Source organism: Mytilus californianus, unplaced genomic scaffold, assembly GCF_021869535.1.
Source record: "Mytilus californianus isolate M0D057914Y unplaced genomic scaffold, xbMytCali1.0.p SCAF_1, whole genome shotgun sequence".
In the NCBI taxonomy this organism is placed as follows: domain Eukaryota; kingdom Metazoa; phylum Mollusca; class Bivalvia; order Mytilida; family Mytilidae; genus Mytilus; species Mytilus californianus.
Window position 1 is genome coordinate 137,082,902 of NW_026262581.1, and position 18,744 is coordinate 137,101,645.

Consider the following 18,744-nt stretch of genomic DNA (forward strand, 5'->3'; position numbering starts at 1 on the left):
TGTGTTTTTGCTGAATATCTGAAAAACTATTATAGATAGATAGAAACTTGAATAAGCAAAAGTGATCAGCAAGACAAGATCTACAAATAAGTTTAAATCTTGAAATGGTCTGATAACCCCTTATTGGAGTTATATAAAGTGTCTATCTGTCTTTTATAGTTTTCAAGATAGTAGGCAAAAACGTAAGATATTGGTAAAAATCGTCTTTAAAGAGCAAGTATCCTACAAGGATTCGACTGATGATTTCTGCTATTTGACTTATTTGTAGATGAAGTCTTGCTGATCTTTTTTGCTTACAAAAGTTTCCATCTATCTATTATAGTTTTTCAGATATGAGCCATTATAAGGCAAAAACGCAAAAAAATGGTAAAAATCATCAAAGGACAATAACCCCGTTTAATAAAGTTTTCAAGTCAAACTGCAAATTCAAATATCTTGGATGTGTGATAAGATTGAATCAAATATATTGGGAAAATGATGTAGCCTTTTCCCTAATTCCTCTGCCCATGTCGTGAGTATTGATGTGTATGAAGGCTTGTTTCGAAGCTGAGACAAATTCACATATGTGGTTAAATTTTCAGGGTACAAAGTGAGATTCATTTTTCATAATTTAGCACACCCCTAAAAACTTTTTGAGATGCGGCTTCTTGAGGTAAAAAATCACTTTTTCCACAAGAAGTTATTTGAAAATTTGGTTCTTTGCATACATTTAATAACTCCAGGACCATAGTTTTTACACCTTTATTCTATGGTCCTCTGCTTTCAAAATCAGCACAAATTGTTAAGCTCAGTCACTTGTTAATAATTAAAACATGTCCAATATCACTGCTTAGAGATTTTTGTTTAGGCCCTACTTTTGAGTACCTCAGTTTCAGGTGCATTAGAGATATTGACCCATTTGCCATGTTTGAGTAGCATTGGCTGTTCAGCATTAATTTTGTAAATCAAAATAGATGATAAAATGTTATTGAACAGGTATAATTGCACTTTTAATTTGGGATGCATATTTTACATTTAGTATGCATATTCTGAAGTTCTGGAATTCTGCTGTTAATTTCTTTGAGTATTTGTTAAATAAAAAATAAAACCTAATATTGTATACAAAGTACACATGGTCTTTGACAGTTGTAACATAGTGTTAAGATATTTATTGTGATATAGGTTGTGGTTATTGTAGTACATGTATATATGCATGACTGACCCAACAATGTCTCAGTTCATATATTTTCTTTATCATTTATCTATTTTATGTTCATTTGGTATTCATAGTAAAATACAAGGTATGTTCTTTAACAATAAGAGGTCAAAACACCAGTTGTCTTACAGTGTACTCACTATTGACAGTTTGGTTTTAATCTCATTTAACTAATTGTAAAATCTTGAAACTGGAATCTGCTATTTTATCTGAGATGAAAAATAGAAATTAAAAAAAAATAATATGGACATGTGTTATTTGTATTCAAATTTAATTTCAAATAATTTGGATACATACGTTATTGACTGTAAGATTAAACGGAGATGTTTGGTATACCTCAATGAGAGGGTAACCCAATAGACATCTTAAGGTTGGCATACAATGTATAGTTAACAGATAATCAGCAGTTATAGACAATAAGTTTATACCATATGTCAAACTCTACATTGGCCGTACCATTTTTATCAGGAATCAGTAAAGTAGTAAAAGGTACATAGAAGAATAAACAATAAAAAATGAGTTAAAAAAAATACTTTACTCATTGATAAAAGCATTGCAGACATAACAAATACAGGCAAAGTAAAGCAATACTGAATAATAACTTCTCACAGTTACTGAAAGCAAGCTCAAAGTACTTGGTTATAAATATAGAATTATACCTTCTAACAATACATTGCTTATTATGCACTTATTAATTTTGATGTTATTTTTTTGTATTTTTTAACCTTAGATGACATTTCATCATAGGTAATTTTTTTCTTTATTTAAATTAATTACTGCTGTAAAAGAGTATCTTCGTCTCATGGGTTTTCGTGCTATTAAGAATGCATTGTGACGTCACAATTTCCATTGAAAAAGCATGTATAGTACGAATTCATATCGTGTACGAAATATATGATCTGACCATAAATATTAAAAAAAAATCATGTTGAAAAAATATCCAATTTTGTTTTTTTTATTGATATTTAATTTTGAAAGTTTTAAGGAAATAGACATTTATAATTTTGATTTGAGTCAAGAGAAGTTGATTGACCATCCCTTTTAGAAAAGTAATATTGCTTTGTGTTCTGGGAGTTTAAGCAGATACAGGAGATTTAAGCAGATACGTACTGATAACCAACTAATTTCTGTAAGCTATTTATTTATTTATGCAAATATGGATCTTCCCTAATTTGAATTTATGAACAAAGTAAAATAATCAACAAACAAATGGCCTGAAAGCAGACTAAAAAGGGCTGATTGTAAAAAAAAACGTATCTATGGAAAGAATTGCTTTACAGCATACTGAATGGTTTTAAAATATATTGATCAATATTTGTTAAATTTCTAATGGCAAGTTGGTGTATGAGTATTTTTTCGTTTCATGGTTTTTACAGCTATCTGTCATATGCATGAGTGCTGGGAAAGTTAAACTTGCTTTGAGATAGGCTTAATAAGCTTTTGACTTTCCAGTGACTTTCTGTGTGTTGAGCACCCTTTTGTTGTAATTGTGAAGATTTGTTTCTGCAGTTAATTATTTGGTGTCTTATTAGCATTTATTATATACTTCATTGTACTTAGAAGTAAATACATGTAAATTGTATGTGTATTATGATCAATGGCAATCGTGCTGTATCAGCCATCCGTGATGATATCGATATCAGTCACGGTTGCAAAGGCTTTATCACACCCTTAATCTGAATGACATCACGTCATCGACATCAGTCACCTTTGCGAAGGCTTTATCAAACCCCTAATTTGTATGATGTCACGTCACATGAACATGATGAAAAAAAACCATCTACTTGAGATATATGATAAATTGTATATGATATGGCTTTTTCAATATCACACACCATATCAACCCTCAACCAATATAATCCCTCGAGCAGAGCTCTTGGGATTATATTGGTTTCTCGGGTTGAAATGGATGTGATATTGAAAAAGCCATATAATATTCTCTATTTATTCCATATCCCATCTCTTCAATTTATAACAAACATTTCTGAAAACTCATTTCTAACTAATGTATAGATTGATAGTATTAGTTAAATAAGAGTTAAGTTTAATTTGCCAGTTCTTCTCTTTTAATAGCTTTTGAATTGAATCCTTTATGGAATAGAAAATCAATTTGATTTACCATTAGTAGTTATATAAAATCAATTCAGCATGGTAACTACTGATATAACCTCAATACTTTGGCTTGTATTTCAAGTGCATTGTTTTTGCATGTAATTACATTGTGTAGCAGATGTATGTAAACTTGTTCCAAAAAGTCAAATAGTCGGAGTAGGAAGAGTGTACTTTGAACATTAAGGAGAAAATGAGTAAATTTTGAATGAGACTAGTGGTTGTTAAAACAAATGTATACTGTTCTAAATTCCTCTTGGAAGTGGAAAGGTTGATAAACTGTATATATATTAAACTTGATATTTAATTCTACGATTTTGGACATATAGCTGTGTGACAGTAAGTTAGTACATGTCTACCCTTTTAAACTTTCTGTACTGATGTAACAAAATTAACATGGAAAGGTTTTCAAAATTATCATTTAATCAAATTATTATCTCATAGATTAAAATTTAACTTGATTTATAGATAACTGTATGGATAATTGGATACCCAACACAAATGCGAAGCCATTCATACCAAAACGATTGAGGAATTCTGCCAAATCTTCCAGTTCTGGAATTACAGAATTTTCTAAGAGGAAATGTATATCCAAAATATTTCAGGTAAATTGTATTATTGCTATAAATGTAAATGGGTAATGAAGTAAACACTCATCGAATACAACAATTTGAATTTAAAATTCTTTTTAAAAAAGAGGATTTGTACTACCATGAGCACAGATGCTATAATATAAATTTATAATAACCATACATATTATGTCAAACAAACAATTGAGAAAACTATTAACTAAAATTAACAGTAGTATTGAGGTGGAAGAACAGACTTGTTGAATAGTGTACTATTGTGTAACATAGATATAAAACAACTACTGGAAGAATTCCAGGTTCTCTTGATAGAAGAGGGATTTACAGAAGGTAACAGGTAACTACAACCGGAAACTAAATGTGACATATACTATTGGTATTGGTATTGGTATCAGATTCGACCCGGAACTTGTTAATTATTGGTAATATTAGTTATGTGGAAAACAAAAGGGTCTGGGATGGTGTAATCTTAAAACAAAACCACTGTCCTTTATTAGTTATATATAAAGTTGAATTCTTTGATTCGTCGTTTTTACATCATGCCTAACAAATTGAACCACTTTAATTTAGAAGTATATATAGATAAAAAAAAACACTATAATTTGCGTTTGAATTTTTTCAACATTAAAACAATTTTTCTTCAGGGTGGTATTGTGGTTGTGTTGATTGTTACCATAGTAATCAATATAACATTCATTTTGGAAACCAGCAGAAAGATGAACGATCCTCAGAAAATGGGTAAGTGGTTACCAATATCTTCATTATCTCCCCTTAATAATTTGTAACTATACTGAGTAATTAAGTTAAGCAACATATATTTTAATTTAAAAAAAAACTTTGAATTAAATTTTTTCATGTATGTTTGTATACAAAAATGTGGGTATACATTTTATGATCATGTTTTTGTCAAGTAAAATTGAACCTTATGGTTTATTTTCTATGTTACATTAATATAGTTATTGTTATTTTTAGTTTGAAATATAAAATTCAAACATTTGTTGCTAAATCCTTTTTACTTAGCATAGTATCAAATCTAACATATTATACCACATGTACCAGATCATACCTAAATTTTATTTTCAGATAATCAGGATAATATTACTGTATAGTAAAATATCAAATATCAATATATTAATGAGGAAGGTAGACATATTTGTTACTCCACCCAGTTTGACATTGTTATAGAGGTCATTGTTATGTTCAACAGCTGTAGCCAGAGTCCCTTTAATGTTTACACTATATGTTATATAAACAATTGTTTACGTGGATAGGTAAACACATATATTCTCCTATCTTATTTATCTGCTCTGAGGGATAATTGAAACATTTTGTTTGTACTATTAGTGTACACCATGTATATAGAAGGGAAAGCTGACTTATATAATGCTGGTTTGGATTATTGTTATGACATGGAGTTTAGGTTATACAGTGGAGATATACTGTTCAGACTTACACAGTTGTGGTATACATGTATCATGTATGTTTATATAAATAGGAGGTTAAACTAAGTCAAAAGGATTGATTTGTTGTAATAGGCTAAACATACATGTAGGATGATATTCAAGTTTGGTAAAACAGGTATTACTTTTAATACACTGAATGTACTGATGGGTCTTTTAATTAAAAGAGTTCACAGTTTCCTGATTTTTACTGAAATTCCATTTTCTATTTGTCCAAATAATTTGTTAAGTGCAGCCAATTGATTTGTACAGAACACTAATCAAACTATCACCCAGGAATCATCAGAGTTATTAGGGTCCAACACTTTATGTATTACATTATTTGCAATAAAAAACAAATCTGTATTTCAAATATGAGATAAATCCTTTGATATCTTGTAGAAAAAGATATAGTTTCTGGCATTATCTGTTTTGTTTTCATTAAAAGTGAATGTAAAAGAAAATTATAAACATTAAAAGGGAATGTGAAAGAAAGTCTTAACTAATCAAAGAATTCAAATATCGAAAAATATTCATCTGGTTATTGTATAACTCTAATTATTAACTCATGTGCTTACTTGTTGAGTGTTCAAAATCTTTGATTAGTTATTTGATACTTATTGTTTTGCAATCTTGAAGCTTTATAAGCAGTCACTTCTCTATAGTATGTACAGTATAAGTACTTAAGGATGTTCGCTACTCTGATTCAAAATAACAAGCTTTTTAAAAGACTGTTATAAATTGATAGTATGTTAATAAAGAAACTAAATAAGCAGATAAAATTGAAGGGTCCGTGTGCTTGTTTTGGAGATATAAGCCATTGAAAATTTGGCGGGAAATAGTTCTCTCTAGATTTTTCATACATTTAACATTGACACCATTTTTCTTTTAAAAATGATGAAAAAATAACAAGGATTTTATAATATTTTCAAAGATGACATTTTAAACTATATGTAATCAAATTATGGAAAGAAAAGTAGGGGTTAGTGGGCAAAAATTTTAATGGCACTACATGGATAAAACCAGAGGATTCCAAATACCTGGCAAAAATTCAAAAACAAGAGGAGCGAACATCCTTAAACCTGAAAAATATATCAAGGAATTTTAAGTTGATATAAAAATAAGGAGATGTGGTATGATTGCCAATGAGACAACTATGCAACCAAGTTCAAATGAATTTAAGCAATTATAGGCAACCAGATTGGCCTTCAACAATGAGGAAAACCCATACCATATAGTCGGCTATAAAAGGCCCAGACATGAAAAATATGAAACAATTCAATAGAGAAAACTAACGGCCTAATTTATAACAAAACAATTTACGAAAAACAAATATGACAGACATGAACCAAGGATAACCACTGAACTACAGGCTCCTGACTTGGGACAGGCACATAAAGAATGTGGCAAGGTTAAACATGTTTGTGAAATCTCAACCCGCCCCCTAACTTGGGACAGTGGTGTTACAGCACAACATAAGAACTAAAATATAAAAATCTGTTGAAAATAGCTTAACTTATCAGTTCGATACACAGCAGAAAAACATCTAACAAGAACACAGACTGGACGTGGCTGGTTATTTATACATCCCTAATAACAAATGACACAAAGTACAGATCTGAGAGTACTCACAGTTACTGACAGCAAGTTCTAAGCCATTAACAACTAATAAAAGAAATCATGTATCTAAGACTAATATATCAATCAGCACACATCCAAAATCCATTGGATTTAGTGTAAAGATTTCATTAACAATAAGAGAAGACATGACCTTGTGCAATGCCAAAATATAGGTATCGAAGATTATAGTACCGTGAAAGTGAATATGTGTATAAAAATACTATTTAGTATGGTTTTATTTTACTGATAGCAAAATCAATATTTATACCAATAAAAACAATATTCAGGTATTGCAGGTACAGCCAAACTTGCTCACCAAATCTTTGTATCTATGGAAGAATTTAGTAAAGGTTTAATTAATTTGTGGTAATGAAATCCCTGTCTTAATAATTTACCAGTAATACATAGATTACGTTCATTGAAATCCAAAACGTCACTACAGACACGGGCATAGTGAACGAGTTGGGATATTTAAACACAGTAAGACAGTGCCAAAGGAATATCACTGTCCAAAATAGGAGAAAAATCATCCCTTTTGACCTAAAGTTTTGTGTAGAGTTTCTGTTGTAAAACTGAAATGTCTAAATCTAAGAAAGGACACTTATTGCTGTTAATATTTGATTTACTTAAGGTTAGTTCCTTTGGTTAAATTTCGGCAGTATATTTAGAGAATTCTTGATTATTTAACGAAAAAATATCATCAAGATAACAGTAAGTGTTGTTGAATTTACCTATTAAATGAAATTTAGACGGGTCTTTACTGATTTAGGCCATAAACTGTGATTCACAACAGTACAGGAACAAGTCTGCTAATAAAGGGGCTCAATTTGTGCCCATAGGAATACCTACAATCTGTCGATAAACTTTATTGCCGAAACGTACATAAATGTTACTAGGAGAAAATTTATGGCTCATCACTGCTTAAAAGTAGAATTGACGTATGCCTATTAAAGAGTAAATGTATAAAAAAAATATTACTCAAGTAAGTGAAATTTGTGATCTGTCTTCTATCTTCCAGATGAAGTGAACAGTGGGTTCAAAAGAAAGGAAGGAAAGGGAAATGAAGTTGAAATGACAAAATCTAAATTCTTGTCTCTAGAAGTACAGTCCAGTAAAACATCAGTTGTAGTCAAAGTTGATGAAACTGTGGTAAGTCTGATTAAGTAATTAGTATACTAGTATCTATGGTAACAATTATTTTGATCAGTTGTCTACTTATTGTGGAACTTTCTGTTGTCAGCTTTAAAACACTTTAACCCTTAGATTTCTAATTTAAAAAAAGAATTGTATGAGGTTTATGAAATGGATTTTGAAAACCAGTGATGATTGAAATTTTTTTAGAATTATGCCCCATTGAAATCTATGGTGTACAGATCTTTACAAATTTGGATAAATTTTACATGAAAGGTTAAACTCAATAATATATCAATCAAATTCATAATTGAGTGCCAGTGGAAACTGTATTAGAGAGTAATGGCTCTGGGAAATGTATATTATGTAAAAAATTTCCTTGCAAGTGGTATGAGCTATTCTGTTCTTGAGAGATTTTGTCAAATATGAGAATGAAATATTATACTGTAAATTCAGAAATTATCGGATAGATATAGGAAGATGTGGTATGAGTGCCAATGAGACAACTCTCCATCCAAGTTACATGTTTTTATTATTGCCAAAAATTCACAATAATTTAAACTCGCATTTTGAAATTTTTTATATGAATTAAATAGGATTTTTCTCAATATCGCAAAAATTAAAATCGCATTTTAGTCTAAAATGACAAAATCGCAATAATAAATGCATGCAGTCATTACTGAATTTACAGTAGGCATTATGAATTAAATGATAGACATTAGACATTATTTTTTTATTTACCTACCATAGGTCCTTGTTAGGTAAGATATAGAAATGTCAGAATACAATAATTATATTAGGTTTATATCAACAATATCTTGATTGAGTAAGAAAAGCCAATTCTGATTAAAAAATTGTATGTGCATTACAGCCCTATGAATTGTAAAAATTTGCCGGAAAACGTATGGGAGTTTAGGCAGTTAGAAATGTAAATTGTGTGAAAAAAAACCAACATTTACCCGTAAGTGTTCTTACAATTACAATATGAAGATAATAAAAACTAACAAAATTTGAGCATATGTACTTTCATTTTATGACTTGTTGATCGTGGATTTTAGCTTCATTCATATGACATATAAGCTTGATAGCAAAAATGCTTCTTCTTGTCTTAATCAAATAAAATAGTATGCTATGTATGTGTCCATTAACTACACCATGGGGCAGGAGACATTGGAACACTCTTCTTTTAAATGTCTTATAATCTTAGATATTGTTTTCATTTACAGATTATACAAGATGAAGAATTTGAGAAAAATAGAGGCATCCATATTGCTGTGTTGAATCAGGCAACTGTAAGTTACAAGCTTGTACAAAGTTACTGTACAAATATTTTCTATAAATTTTACTGGAAATCTAGCAATAAAATATGCTTTCATCCCATTCCTAAAATACGACCTTTGAAAATTTTTCAAGGATTCAAAGTAAAAAGACTGTACAGTACAACATCACTATTGACATATTTCTAGAAAGTTCATAGGTTTATTGGAGTTAAAAGCAGAAATAGTAAGGGAACTCCAGACCCATTTTAACCAGTCACTGTGTTTTGCCTTCTCCATGATGTGTTTGGTCCTCAGAACCTGGCACCTTGTCAATGATATGGTATATATAAAGTATAAAAAGATGACACGAGTCTGGATTTGATTCCCTGAAACATGACACTATTAACATTATAGTAAATCAATTGCTGGATTTGAGATTATGACCTTTTGCCTTATGCAACTGTAAGTAAAGGGAGACATCTGTATGAAGCAAAATCCTTATGTTTTGCATCTTTCATAGTAATTGCATGAGGTGTTTTGCTATAGTATACTATATATGGCATGGGTTTTTGTCATTGTAGTTATTCCCCTTCAATGATATTTTACCATTTTTTTGCATTTTTTCCTTTTATTTTGAAAACTTTAATAAATAGATACTTTAAAAAGCAAACATGATCTGCAATACAGGATATACTGTGATTCTAAGGAGTTATTTCTAAGAATATATTTGATTTAATATTTATATGTGCAAATGTTTGCACCTGTTCTAAGTCAGGAATCTGATTACAGTAGTAGTCATCTGTTTATGTAGTTCATACATGTTTCTCGTCTCTCGTTTTTATATAGATTAAACCGTTGGTTTTTCCGTTTGAATGGTTTTACACTAGTAATTTTTTGGGGCCCTTTATAGCTTGCTGTTCGGTGTGAGCCAAGGCTCCGTGTTGATGGCCGTACCTTGACCTATAATGGTTTACTTTTATAAATTGTAACTTGGATGGAGAGTTGTCTCATTGGCACTCATACTTCCTATATCTATTGTGATTTCAGGGAAGTGTTATGTCTAAGAATATATTAGATATTTATATGTGCATTGTGATTTCAGGGAAGTGTTATGTCTAAGAATATATTTGATACCTATAGCCAGCATGAAGATGAAGCATTATTATCCTATCTGAAGAAGATTTCCAATGGTAGAATTATTGTATTTACTATAAAGGTATTTTCAAGTTTAGAAAATTAAAATATGCAACTACTTGCCAACTTTCATTTTATGCACTTAAATTTTCATTGCAGAAGCAGAATACAAACTAATTTTCACTGTAGTGTACTAACTAAATCATTGATCAACTCAACATAGACTTACCTTTTTTTTTTGTTCATATTTTGTATGTACAATCATTCACATATTAAGAAATTTCAGATTTTTGATCCTCAGTCACTTAAATATTTTTAAAGTCAATTTATAACAACAGTAGGAAATATTAGTTGCAAGTTAAATTCCACATGTTTGTAGATTCCGAATTTATTTCATAAAGTTGAAAGGTGTCACATACTTTTGAAAATGTCAAAATGTTAAGAATATGGTAAATCCTTCAAAATTCTGGATAGATTTTAAAACTATTTACCAACTTTGTGCACATTATTTCTTTTTACAAGGATGAAGCTTCATTTCATCTGAAGTTAGAAGCCAGACAGTACTTAAAAGAAATGGGAAGTGAGAAGATAGAAAACCTGGCATTCAGGGATACTTGGGCTTTCATTGTAAAGAAAGGAGGTAATATTACCTACCAGGTATTATTTACAAAGGACACAATTATATGGGTCAATATGTGCAGTTCATTTCTGGTAGGCGATAATAGTTGCCTTTTCTTTCATTCCTCTGTCTGATGAAAGATCCTTACTAGATCGTAGTAATGGATCAAGTAAGGCTAAAAGAATTGAAATTGTTCAGAAAACAATTTTTTCTACAGTCTAGCAGCCTGTATAATTGAGTTTAATTTGGTTGATTTATGAAGGAAATTCTGCACATAGACCTCCAACATGGCAACAAAAGGGTAGTAACTCTTGTTCAAATTGTGTAAATCGAAACCTATCTTCAGTTCCAATTAGTGAATACATTCATGTGCATCTTTGGTACTTAAGAAGGTAAATATACAACAGCTAAGGGGTCTTAATTTCTTATTTTATGCATAAATAAGTTAAAGACTTTCTTTGAAATAGATACTTTTATTCTGTTTTTACAGGAAGAAAAATTGCAGAAACCCATGGTAAATCTCCTGCTTTAGATAGCTGGGGAGAGAAAGTAACAATCCAAGCAACTATAGATCTTGTCAATATCAAAGGTAAATACAACAGCTCACATGATTAAATAATGAAAACAATGTCTTAAAGAAGTATAAGAATAAAAATTGGTTTATTGTAGCTTTGTGGTAAGATCTTTTGTTGTCTGTATCTGTATTTTATTCAAATATAGATATCAAGCTTTGACAAGTGCCACTAGTGAAACAGAAATGCTTACCCTTATGGAGTACTATAGTTAACCCCTGTTTTATTGCGGAATATGTGTTCCTCACGCTTTATTTTTATTTTTGAGTTCTATTTTTTGGAGTATGCTTTGTCCTTTTATGCTCCCAATCAAATTTCTGGAGCAAGTAGTAATAAGTCCTTACATCCAGGTGTTCAAAACAAATTGTTTCAAGATGAATACTTGAGGGTCCCTTGTGTGATTGGAATGAAACGTAAACAGATGCATGATTACTTGAGGGTCCCTTGTGTGATTGGAATGAAACGTATACAGATGGATGATTACTTAAGGGTCCCTTGTGGGATTGGAATGAAACGTAAACAGATGCATGATTACTTGAGGGTCCCTTGTGTGATTGGAATGAAAGGTATACAGATGGAAAGTATAGGAAAGAATCCCACTGATTTTGGGATCAATAGGTTAAATGACATGGTCACTGTTACTAAAAATAGGAAGAAAAAATGGAAAAATTGTTCCTAGATTGTAGTTCGAGTTTCCCCTTGCATGGTTGGAAAGAAATTTATATAGATGGAAAATATAGGTAAGGGGGAAAAGCCTATAGATTTTGGGGTGAATGGGTTGAAGATTAATATTAGAATAAGAAGATGTGGTATGATTGCCAATGAGACAACATTCCACAAAAGACAAAATGACACAGAAATTAACAACCATAGCTCACTGTACGTCCATCAACAATGAGTAAAACCCATACCGCATAGTCAGCTATAAAAGGCCCGAAATGACAAGTGTAAAACAATACAAACCAGAAAACTAACGACCTGATTTAAGTTCAAAATAATGAACAAAAAAAAAAATTTGATATACATATACAATCCCTTGAAATAAAAATGTTTTCTCTCAATAAATGTGCAGTTTGGTAAGTTTTTTTTTTTAAGGTTTTACACTGGTGACCAAACAGTCCACCAAGAAAGTTCTGAATTATATTAAATCTATGTCTTTTCAAGGTATGCCTCAATAAAGATTAACACATTGAGTCACTGAATTGAAACAATGTCATTTTGAAAGTTTGGTCATTTAACCGTACATCATGTACTTACATCATACCACACACCTCAAGATTTCTGTTTTATTTCCTAGACAGTGAATGTCACTGGGGAGAGACAAAGATAAGTCAGAGAAGACAGACATTCTGTAATAAAGTAGAGGGTTATGGTGATATATGTAGCTGTACTAATCCAGATCCTGTAGTCTTCCCACAGAAAAAGGTTTGGTTACATTATATGTGGAGCAGTTTAGCAATGCAATTAGTTGCCACTTCAGATACTTATCTTTTTATTGATTTATGTAAATCTTGAGTCCCCTGTATTCACTGATTAATAATTATATCTATTAAAATGTCTCTTGTTTCTGAAAAATATGTTTATCAATCCACAAATGAAGAAGATAAATTCTTTGTTGTATCAGTACAGCAGATTATACATTCTTATGAGCTCCGGTATACAAACCTTAACATGGCTTTACTTATAATTTTGCACTGAACAAATAAGTTGCATAGACATGTTCTGTAATGATAAATATTTTACATTAAGAAACATATTTATATATTTTCAGTTGATACCTAATAATATAGGTAAAGTACCAATAGTTATCATAGCTAGTGACAGACCACATTATTTATTTAGGTAAGTAATAGGCATTAATATCATATTATTTTTTGTAAGATGTAGGTCTAAATGTCCTTCAGCTATATTAGTTTGCAAATTACAATTCCTTAGTTTGTTATTTTGAGACCACATCCATATTTAAATTTTGGTCTTGATTTTCTTGTAGAAACAACAAAACGATATGTTTGGAGATTTATATTTGTCAAATCTTGAATACAGTGTGCAAGTCCCAACAATTAGTAAGAGCATAACAATTAGTAAGAGCACAACAATTAGTAAGATCGCAACAACTAGTAAGAGCGTAATAATTAGTAAGAGCGCAACAATAAGTAAGAGCACAATTAGTATGAGTGCAACAATTAGTAAGAGCGCAACAATTAGTAAGAGCGCAACAAGTAGTAAGAGCGCAACAATTAGTAAGGGCAAAAATTAGTAAGAGCACAACAATTAGTAAGGGCAACAATTAGTAAGGGCACAACAATTAGTAAGAGCACAACAATTAGTAAGGGCAACAATTAGTAAGAGCACAACAATTAGTAAGGGCAACAATTAGTAAGAGTGCAACAAGTAGTAAGAGTGCAACAATTAGTAAGGGCAACAATTAGTAAGAGCACAACAATTAGTAAGGGCAACAATTAGTAAGGGCAACAATTAGTAAGAGCGCAATAATTATTAAGAGCGCAACAATTAGTAAGAGCACAACAATTAGTAAGGGCAACAATTAGTAAGAGCGCAACAATTAGTAAGGGCAACAATTAGTAAGAGCACAACAATTAGTAAGAGGGAGACAGAGAACATTCTGTGAAATTATCTATAATAGGCTTATTTGATTCTAATGAACTACAAAATCCTAATTTTCATTGATTACAGAATGTTGAAGAATTTACTACAGATACCAGGTGCTGATCCTAAAATGATAACAGTATTTATTGATGGATATTTTGATGTAAGTTCTTTTATAGAGGAACAGGGTAAAAGAAGCCATGGAGTAAGGGGTCATTAATTAGTATTAAGTTTGAACCTCATGTTTAACAGAGGAAACGACATTCTTTCACTCATTCAAAATAAATGGTCAGGATATTTCAACTTGTGTTAAATGTTCAGTTTGCCATTGTTTGATAATTATGATTGTGATTATTCTTCTCACCCTTGGCACCATGATTGGCACCTAGAATATTTTTGTTGTTGTTCTCAAACCAGTATCCTGAAAATAGATAAAATTGTTCATTCATGGAGAAGTTTTCCTAATCTTCAATCAGTGTAGATTCCAGTAAGAACCTATTAATCAGCCATTCATTGAAAAAATACACTATTAGTTCTATGTTGTTTCTTCCAGGAACCTTTACAGGTGACCAAACTGTTTGGTTTACGTGGTATACAGCATACACCGTTAGGTGTCAAGAATGCCAGAGTATCACAACATTATAAAGCTAGTCTGACCGCTACATTTAATTTATATCCTGTAAGTAACTTGAATCTTATGTGTCAAGAATGCCAGAGTATCACAACATTATAAAGCTAGTCTGACCGCTACATTTAATTTATATCCTGTAAGTAACGACCTCTTAGGTGTCAAGAATGCCAGAGTATCACAACATTATAAAGCTAGTCTGACCGCTACATTTAATTTATATCCTGTAAGTAACTTGACCTCTTATGTGTCAAGAGTGCCAGAGTATCACAACATTATAAAGCTAGTCTGACCGCTACATTTAATTTATATCCTGTAAGTAACTAGACCTCTTAGGTGTCAAGAAAGCCAGTGTATCACAACATTATAAAGCTAGTCTGACCGCTACATTTAATCTATATCATGGGTAGCTTCAGTCTTGAATCTTATTATTATAACATCATTTTGGAAGAAAATAACGAAAGATATATGATCAAATAGCATTGTGAAATTGATGTGAACGGCAAAAATTGTCAATAAGTGACCGCTGAAACATACTAGTATTTGTATTGAATTGTATTATCACAAATCCATTCATTATTTGTTCTACAAATAACAAATCATGTCCATACTCAGGGTTTCATATTGAATATATTTCTTATATACAGGAATCAAAGTATGCAATAATAGTAGAAGAAGATTTAGATGTTTCTCCAGATTTCCTAAAGTAAGTTTTATGTACAAATCTTTTTTCAACAGACAAAGCATGGTCTAAAGACCAACACATAAATGTTTTATATGTTGTTAATTAAATAAAAAGCTTATAAATATTTACTGGTATTTTACACATAGGCCTTGTTCACCAAGGATATAAACTCTGTATAATGCAATGTAAAAGTAGAGAATTCAATTATTTTAGACAGGATGTACTATTAGAAATAATGAACAGGCATTATAAGACAAAGTTATCCTCATGCACAACTTTTTGTCTGATGGCATATTTCTATGAAAGTTTACAATAGCTACACAGAGGATCTCAGCCATTCAGAATATAAGGATAGCATAAGGGCAAAATGTTTGACCCATAGTGATAAATAGTTGGAGCTTGATTTTATTATCAATGAATTCTAAGTAGAAAACTTGATTCTCTAAATAAGAGAAGATATGGGGCGTATGTTTATGAAATAGCATCTGCACAACACGAAAAAATTCAATCAAATTTTGTATATTTTAATGGTTTATGTCTGTTATTTTGTCAGATTATCAACCTTTGGTTTATACTAGTTAATTTATTTCGACAATCTTTTTATCTATTTTTTTTTAGTTATTTTAGTCAGACGATTCACCTTTTAGAAGAAGATGATACCCTTTACTGCATATCTGCTTGGAATGATCAGGTATTTATAGAATTACATTTTAGGTAGTTTCAAGTTTTTTTTGGGAAACATGGGGTTAAAAATTTTACCAATTGTATATATACATTATTAAGAGAACTTCATTCTTCAGTGAATTGATAGCTTTTGGATGTACATTTTTTAGATCAATCTCTTTCAGGATATAAATAAAAAGAAAGGTTACCTATTATTATTTTTTTGCTATTTCACAAAGCAGGGTAAAATTTGGTTTGCTCTAATATCAAGTTCAATTATCTCTGTTCAAAATATTTATTTGTTCAAAAGTTATCTCCCCTTGTGAAATGACAGATTCTTTATTTCATGAATGGGTGTATTAAAAAATTTAATATTTTGTCAAGAAATTTTATTCACTTGCTACAGAAAGGGAATCTATATGTATTTCATACTTGAGTAACTGTGTATTATTTCAGGGTTATAACCATTCCTGTAAAGATGAAACATTGTTATACAGAATAGAAACTATGCCAGGTTTGGGATGGCTGTTAAAAAGAAAGTTATATAAAAATGAACTAGAACCACAGTGGCCAACTCCTGAAAAAGTAAGTTCAATATGAGTCATTTGTTGAAGTACTGTAAAATGATTAAATCAACATCAAAATTACAGAACTTTTAAGTGATTTGTGTGAGAATGCCTTGAAAATAAAATATAAAGATAACAGAAATAATACTGTACATAACAACATACTTGTAACAACATACTTGTTTCTGTACAGCTTGGAGTATAATGAATAATCTTATCTGATTACATCAAATCTGACTTCCTTTATTTAATAAATCATGTGAAATTATTTTTTCACCAAACCCAAACAGCTAAAATATATATTTTTTGTTTAAATAATATTTTAATCTCTTTTCCTGTGTGCAATTTTTTTTTTAATCTTCTCCTTTGCAACTGTGCTAGTTGGAAACAAACATGGTCATCAACATATCTTGGATGTTCACTTTCAAAATTATATCACGAACTGAACAATGTGTGCACCATTATTTTGAATAGAATATTGGTGTAAATTAGGCAAAGCAGTAATTTGCTGGAGTACATTTTGTGAATATATCATTAAATATTTTTGGTATGCTTAATAAAAAGCAGAATTTATGTGAACAAGAATTAATATGTTATATAAACAGAAAAAACCAAAGGAATGTTTATATTTGAACAGCAATAGGACAGAAATATGTGAACAAGAATTAATATGTTCTTTAAATGTTTATATTTCAACAGCAATGGGACTGGGATATGTGGATGAGAACAAATATGATCCGTAAAGACAGAGAGTGTATTATACCAGATATATCAAGGACATATCATTTTGGTTCTAAAGGACTCAATATGAATCCATATTTCCAAGAAGTCTATTTCAAAAAACATTCCTTTCTCACAAAACCTAATGTTAAATTGAAAGGAGTGGACAGGTAAGACATTCAATATTTCTCTTATAATTATTTTCTTGTTGCACTTGACAAATCCAAAAGTAAAGATTCAATGCTTAAATTGCAGTTCTTCATCTCAAAGTTGCATTTAGACCATCAACAAGCAGTAAAATGCTAGGACCTCTCTGCAAGCTTAAAATAGCATCTAGCATCAGTTTTGAGTTAGATTCTTTGCTAGATGTGGATTAAGCTACATTTGTGTTTATGGTAGGTTTCTGTATAGTTTTTGTATGCCATAGCAAAAATAAGTCTGATTTTAGGTAACTCTATTGTTGCTGCAAAAAATTTGCAAATCATTTTCGTACTAGTTCATATAGTTTTTTACACGATAAATAGAGATATGTCAGAAAAAACAGCCTATCATATGTTTTTATTGTAAAAGATTATTTGCAGATTTAAGTTTTTATTTGCAGAATGAAGAAAGATGCTTATGAAGAATTAATAGTAGAACTAATTAAGTCATCTGTATTATTAGATCATTCATTAGATCCTTGTAAAGAAAACTTTTTACCTCATAATCAGGCAAGTTATTAAAAAAAAAAAAGTAAAGTAAAGTAATCTTTAAATAGCAACTTATACATCAATCAATTCAAGCAGTACACATGAATAAATACAGAGCACATGCAATATATAAAGCAAAGCAACACATAAAAAGTACAAAACACATACAGGCATTAAAAGCCAATACAAAAAAGGACATGAATGTAAGGAAAGTTATCCTAATATTAATTGGCAGTTCATAAAAATAATGTGTAAATGTTTATAAACTTCTCTTCTTGTGTTTCTAAACATCTGTTGCATTTGTTATATCTCAGTCCTACTATTTTGTTTAAACTTAGATTTGATGTTCCCTCATTTAAACTTGCTTCTGTTTTACTTGACATCAGTTTCAAGGCAATTATGGTCAGTGATAATATTCAATTAACAACTTAAATGCATTTTAACCATCATGATATGCATACAATATGAATTGATAATACATGATATGACGTGAACTACTTGTCAATAATCATATTGTTGTT

At 30.4% G+C, this 18,744-nt stretch overlaps 2 protein-coding genes across 3 annotated transcripts in view; both read left to right on the plus strand.

Moving 5' to 3' along the window:
• LOC127736224 (trimeric intracellular cation channel type 1B.1-like) overlaps positions 1 to 18,744 on the plus strand; it is a 200,978-nt gene that overhangs the window by 26,222 nt on the left and 156,012 nt on the right. The window lies entirely within an intron of this gene.
• LOC127736255 (protein O-linked-mannose beta-1,2-N-acetylglucosaminyltransferase 1-like) overlaps positions 1 to 18,744 on the plus strand; it is a 31,838-nt gene that overhangs the window by 4,418 nt on the left and 8,676 nt on the right. The window contains exons 2-17 of the mRNA XM_052246850.1: positions 3,773 to 3,909; positions 4,536 to 4,629; positions 7,969 to 8,099; positions 9,308 to 9,373; positions 10,443 to 10,556; positions 10,997 to 11,114; positions 11,584 to 11,682; positions 12,963 to 13,090; positions 13,437 to 13,507; positions 14,360 to 14,435; positions 14,826 to 14,951; positions 15,548 to 15,606; positions 16,204 to 16,276; positions 16,705 to 16,833; positions 17,514 to 17,704; positions 18,136 to 18,248. Coding sequence (XP_052102810.1) covers positions 3,781 to 3,909; positions 4,536 to 4,629; positions 7,969 to 8,099; positions 9,308 to 9,373; positions 10,443 to 10,556; positions 10,997 to 11,114; positions 11,584 to 11,682; positions 12,963 to 13,090; positions 13,437 to 13,507; positions 14,360 to 14,435; positions 14,826 to 14,951; positions 15,548 to 15,606; positions 16,204 to 16,276; positions 16,705 to 16,833; positions 17,514 to 17,704; positions 18,136 to 18,248 — 1,717 coding nt within the window. The 5' untranslated portion in view covers positions 3,773 to 3,780. The remainder of the gene's footprint in view (positions 1 to 3,772; positions 3,910 to 4,535; positions 4,630 to 7,968; positions 8,100 to 9,307; positions 9,374 to 10,442; positions 10,557 to 10,996; positions 11,115 to 11,583; positions 11,683 to 12,962; positions 13,091 to 13,436; positions 13,508 to 14,359; positions 14,436 to 14,825; positions 14,952 to 15,547; positions 15,607 to 16,203; positions 16,277 to 16,704; positions 16,834 to 17,513; positions 17,705 to 18,135; positions 18,249 to 18,744) is intronic.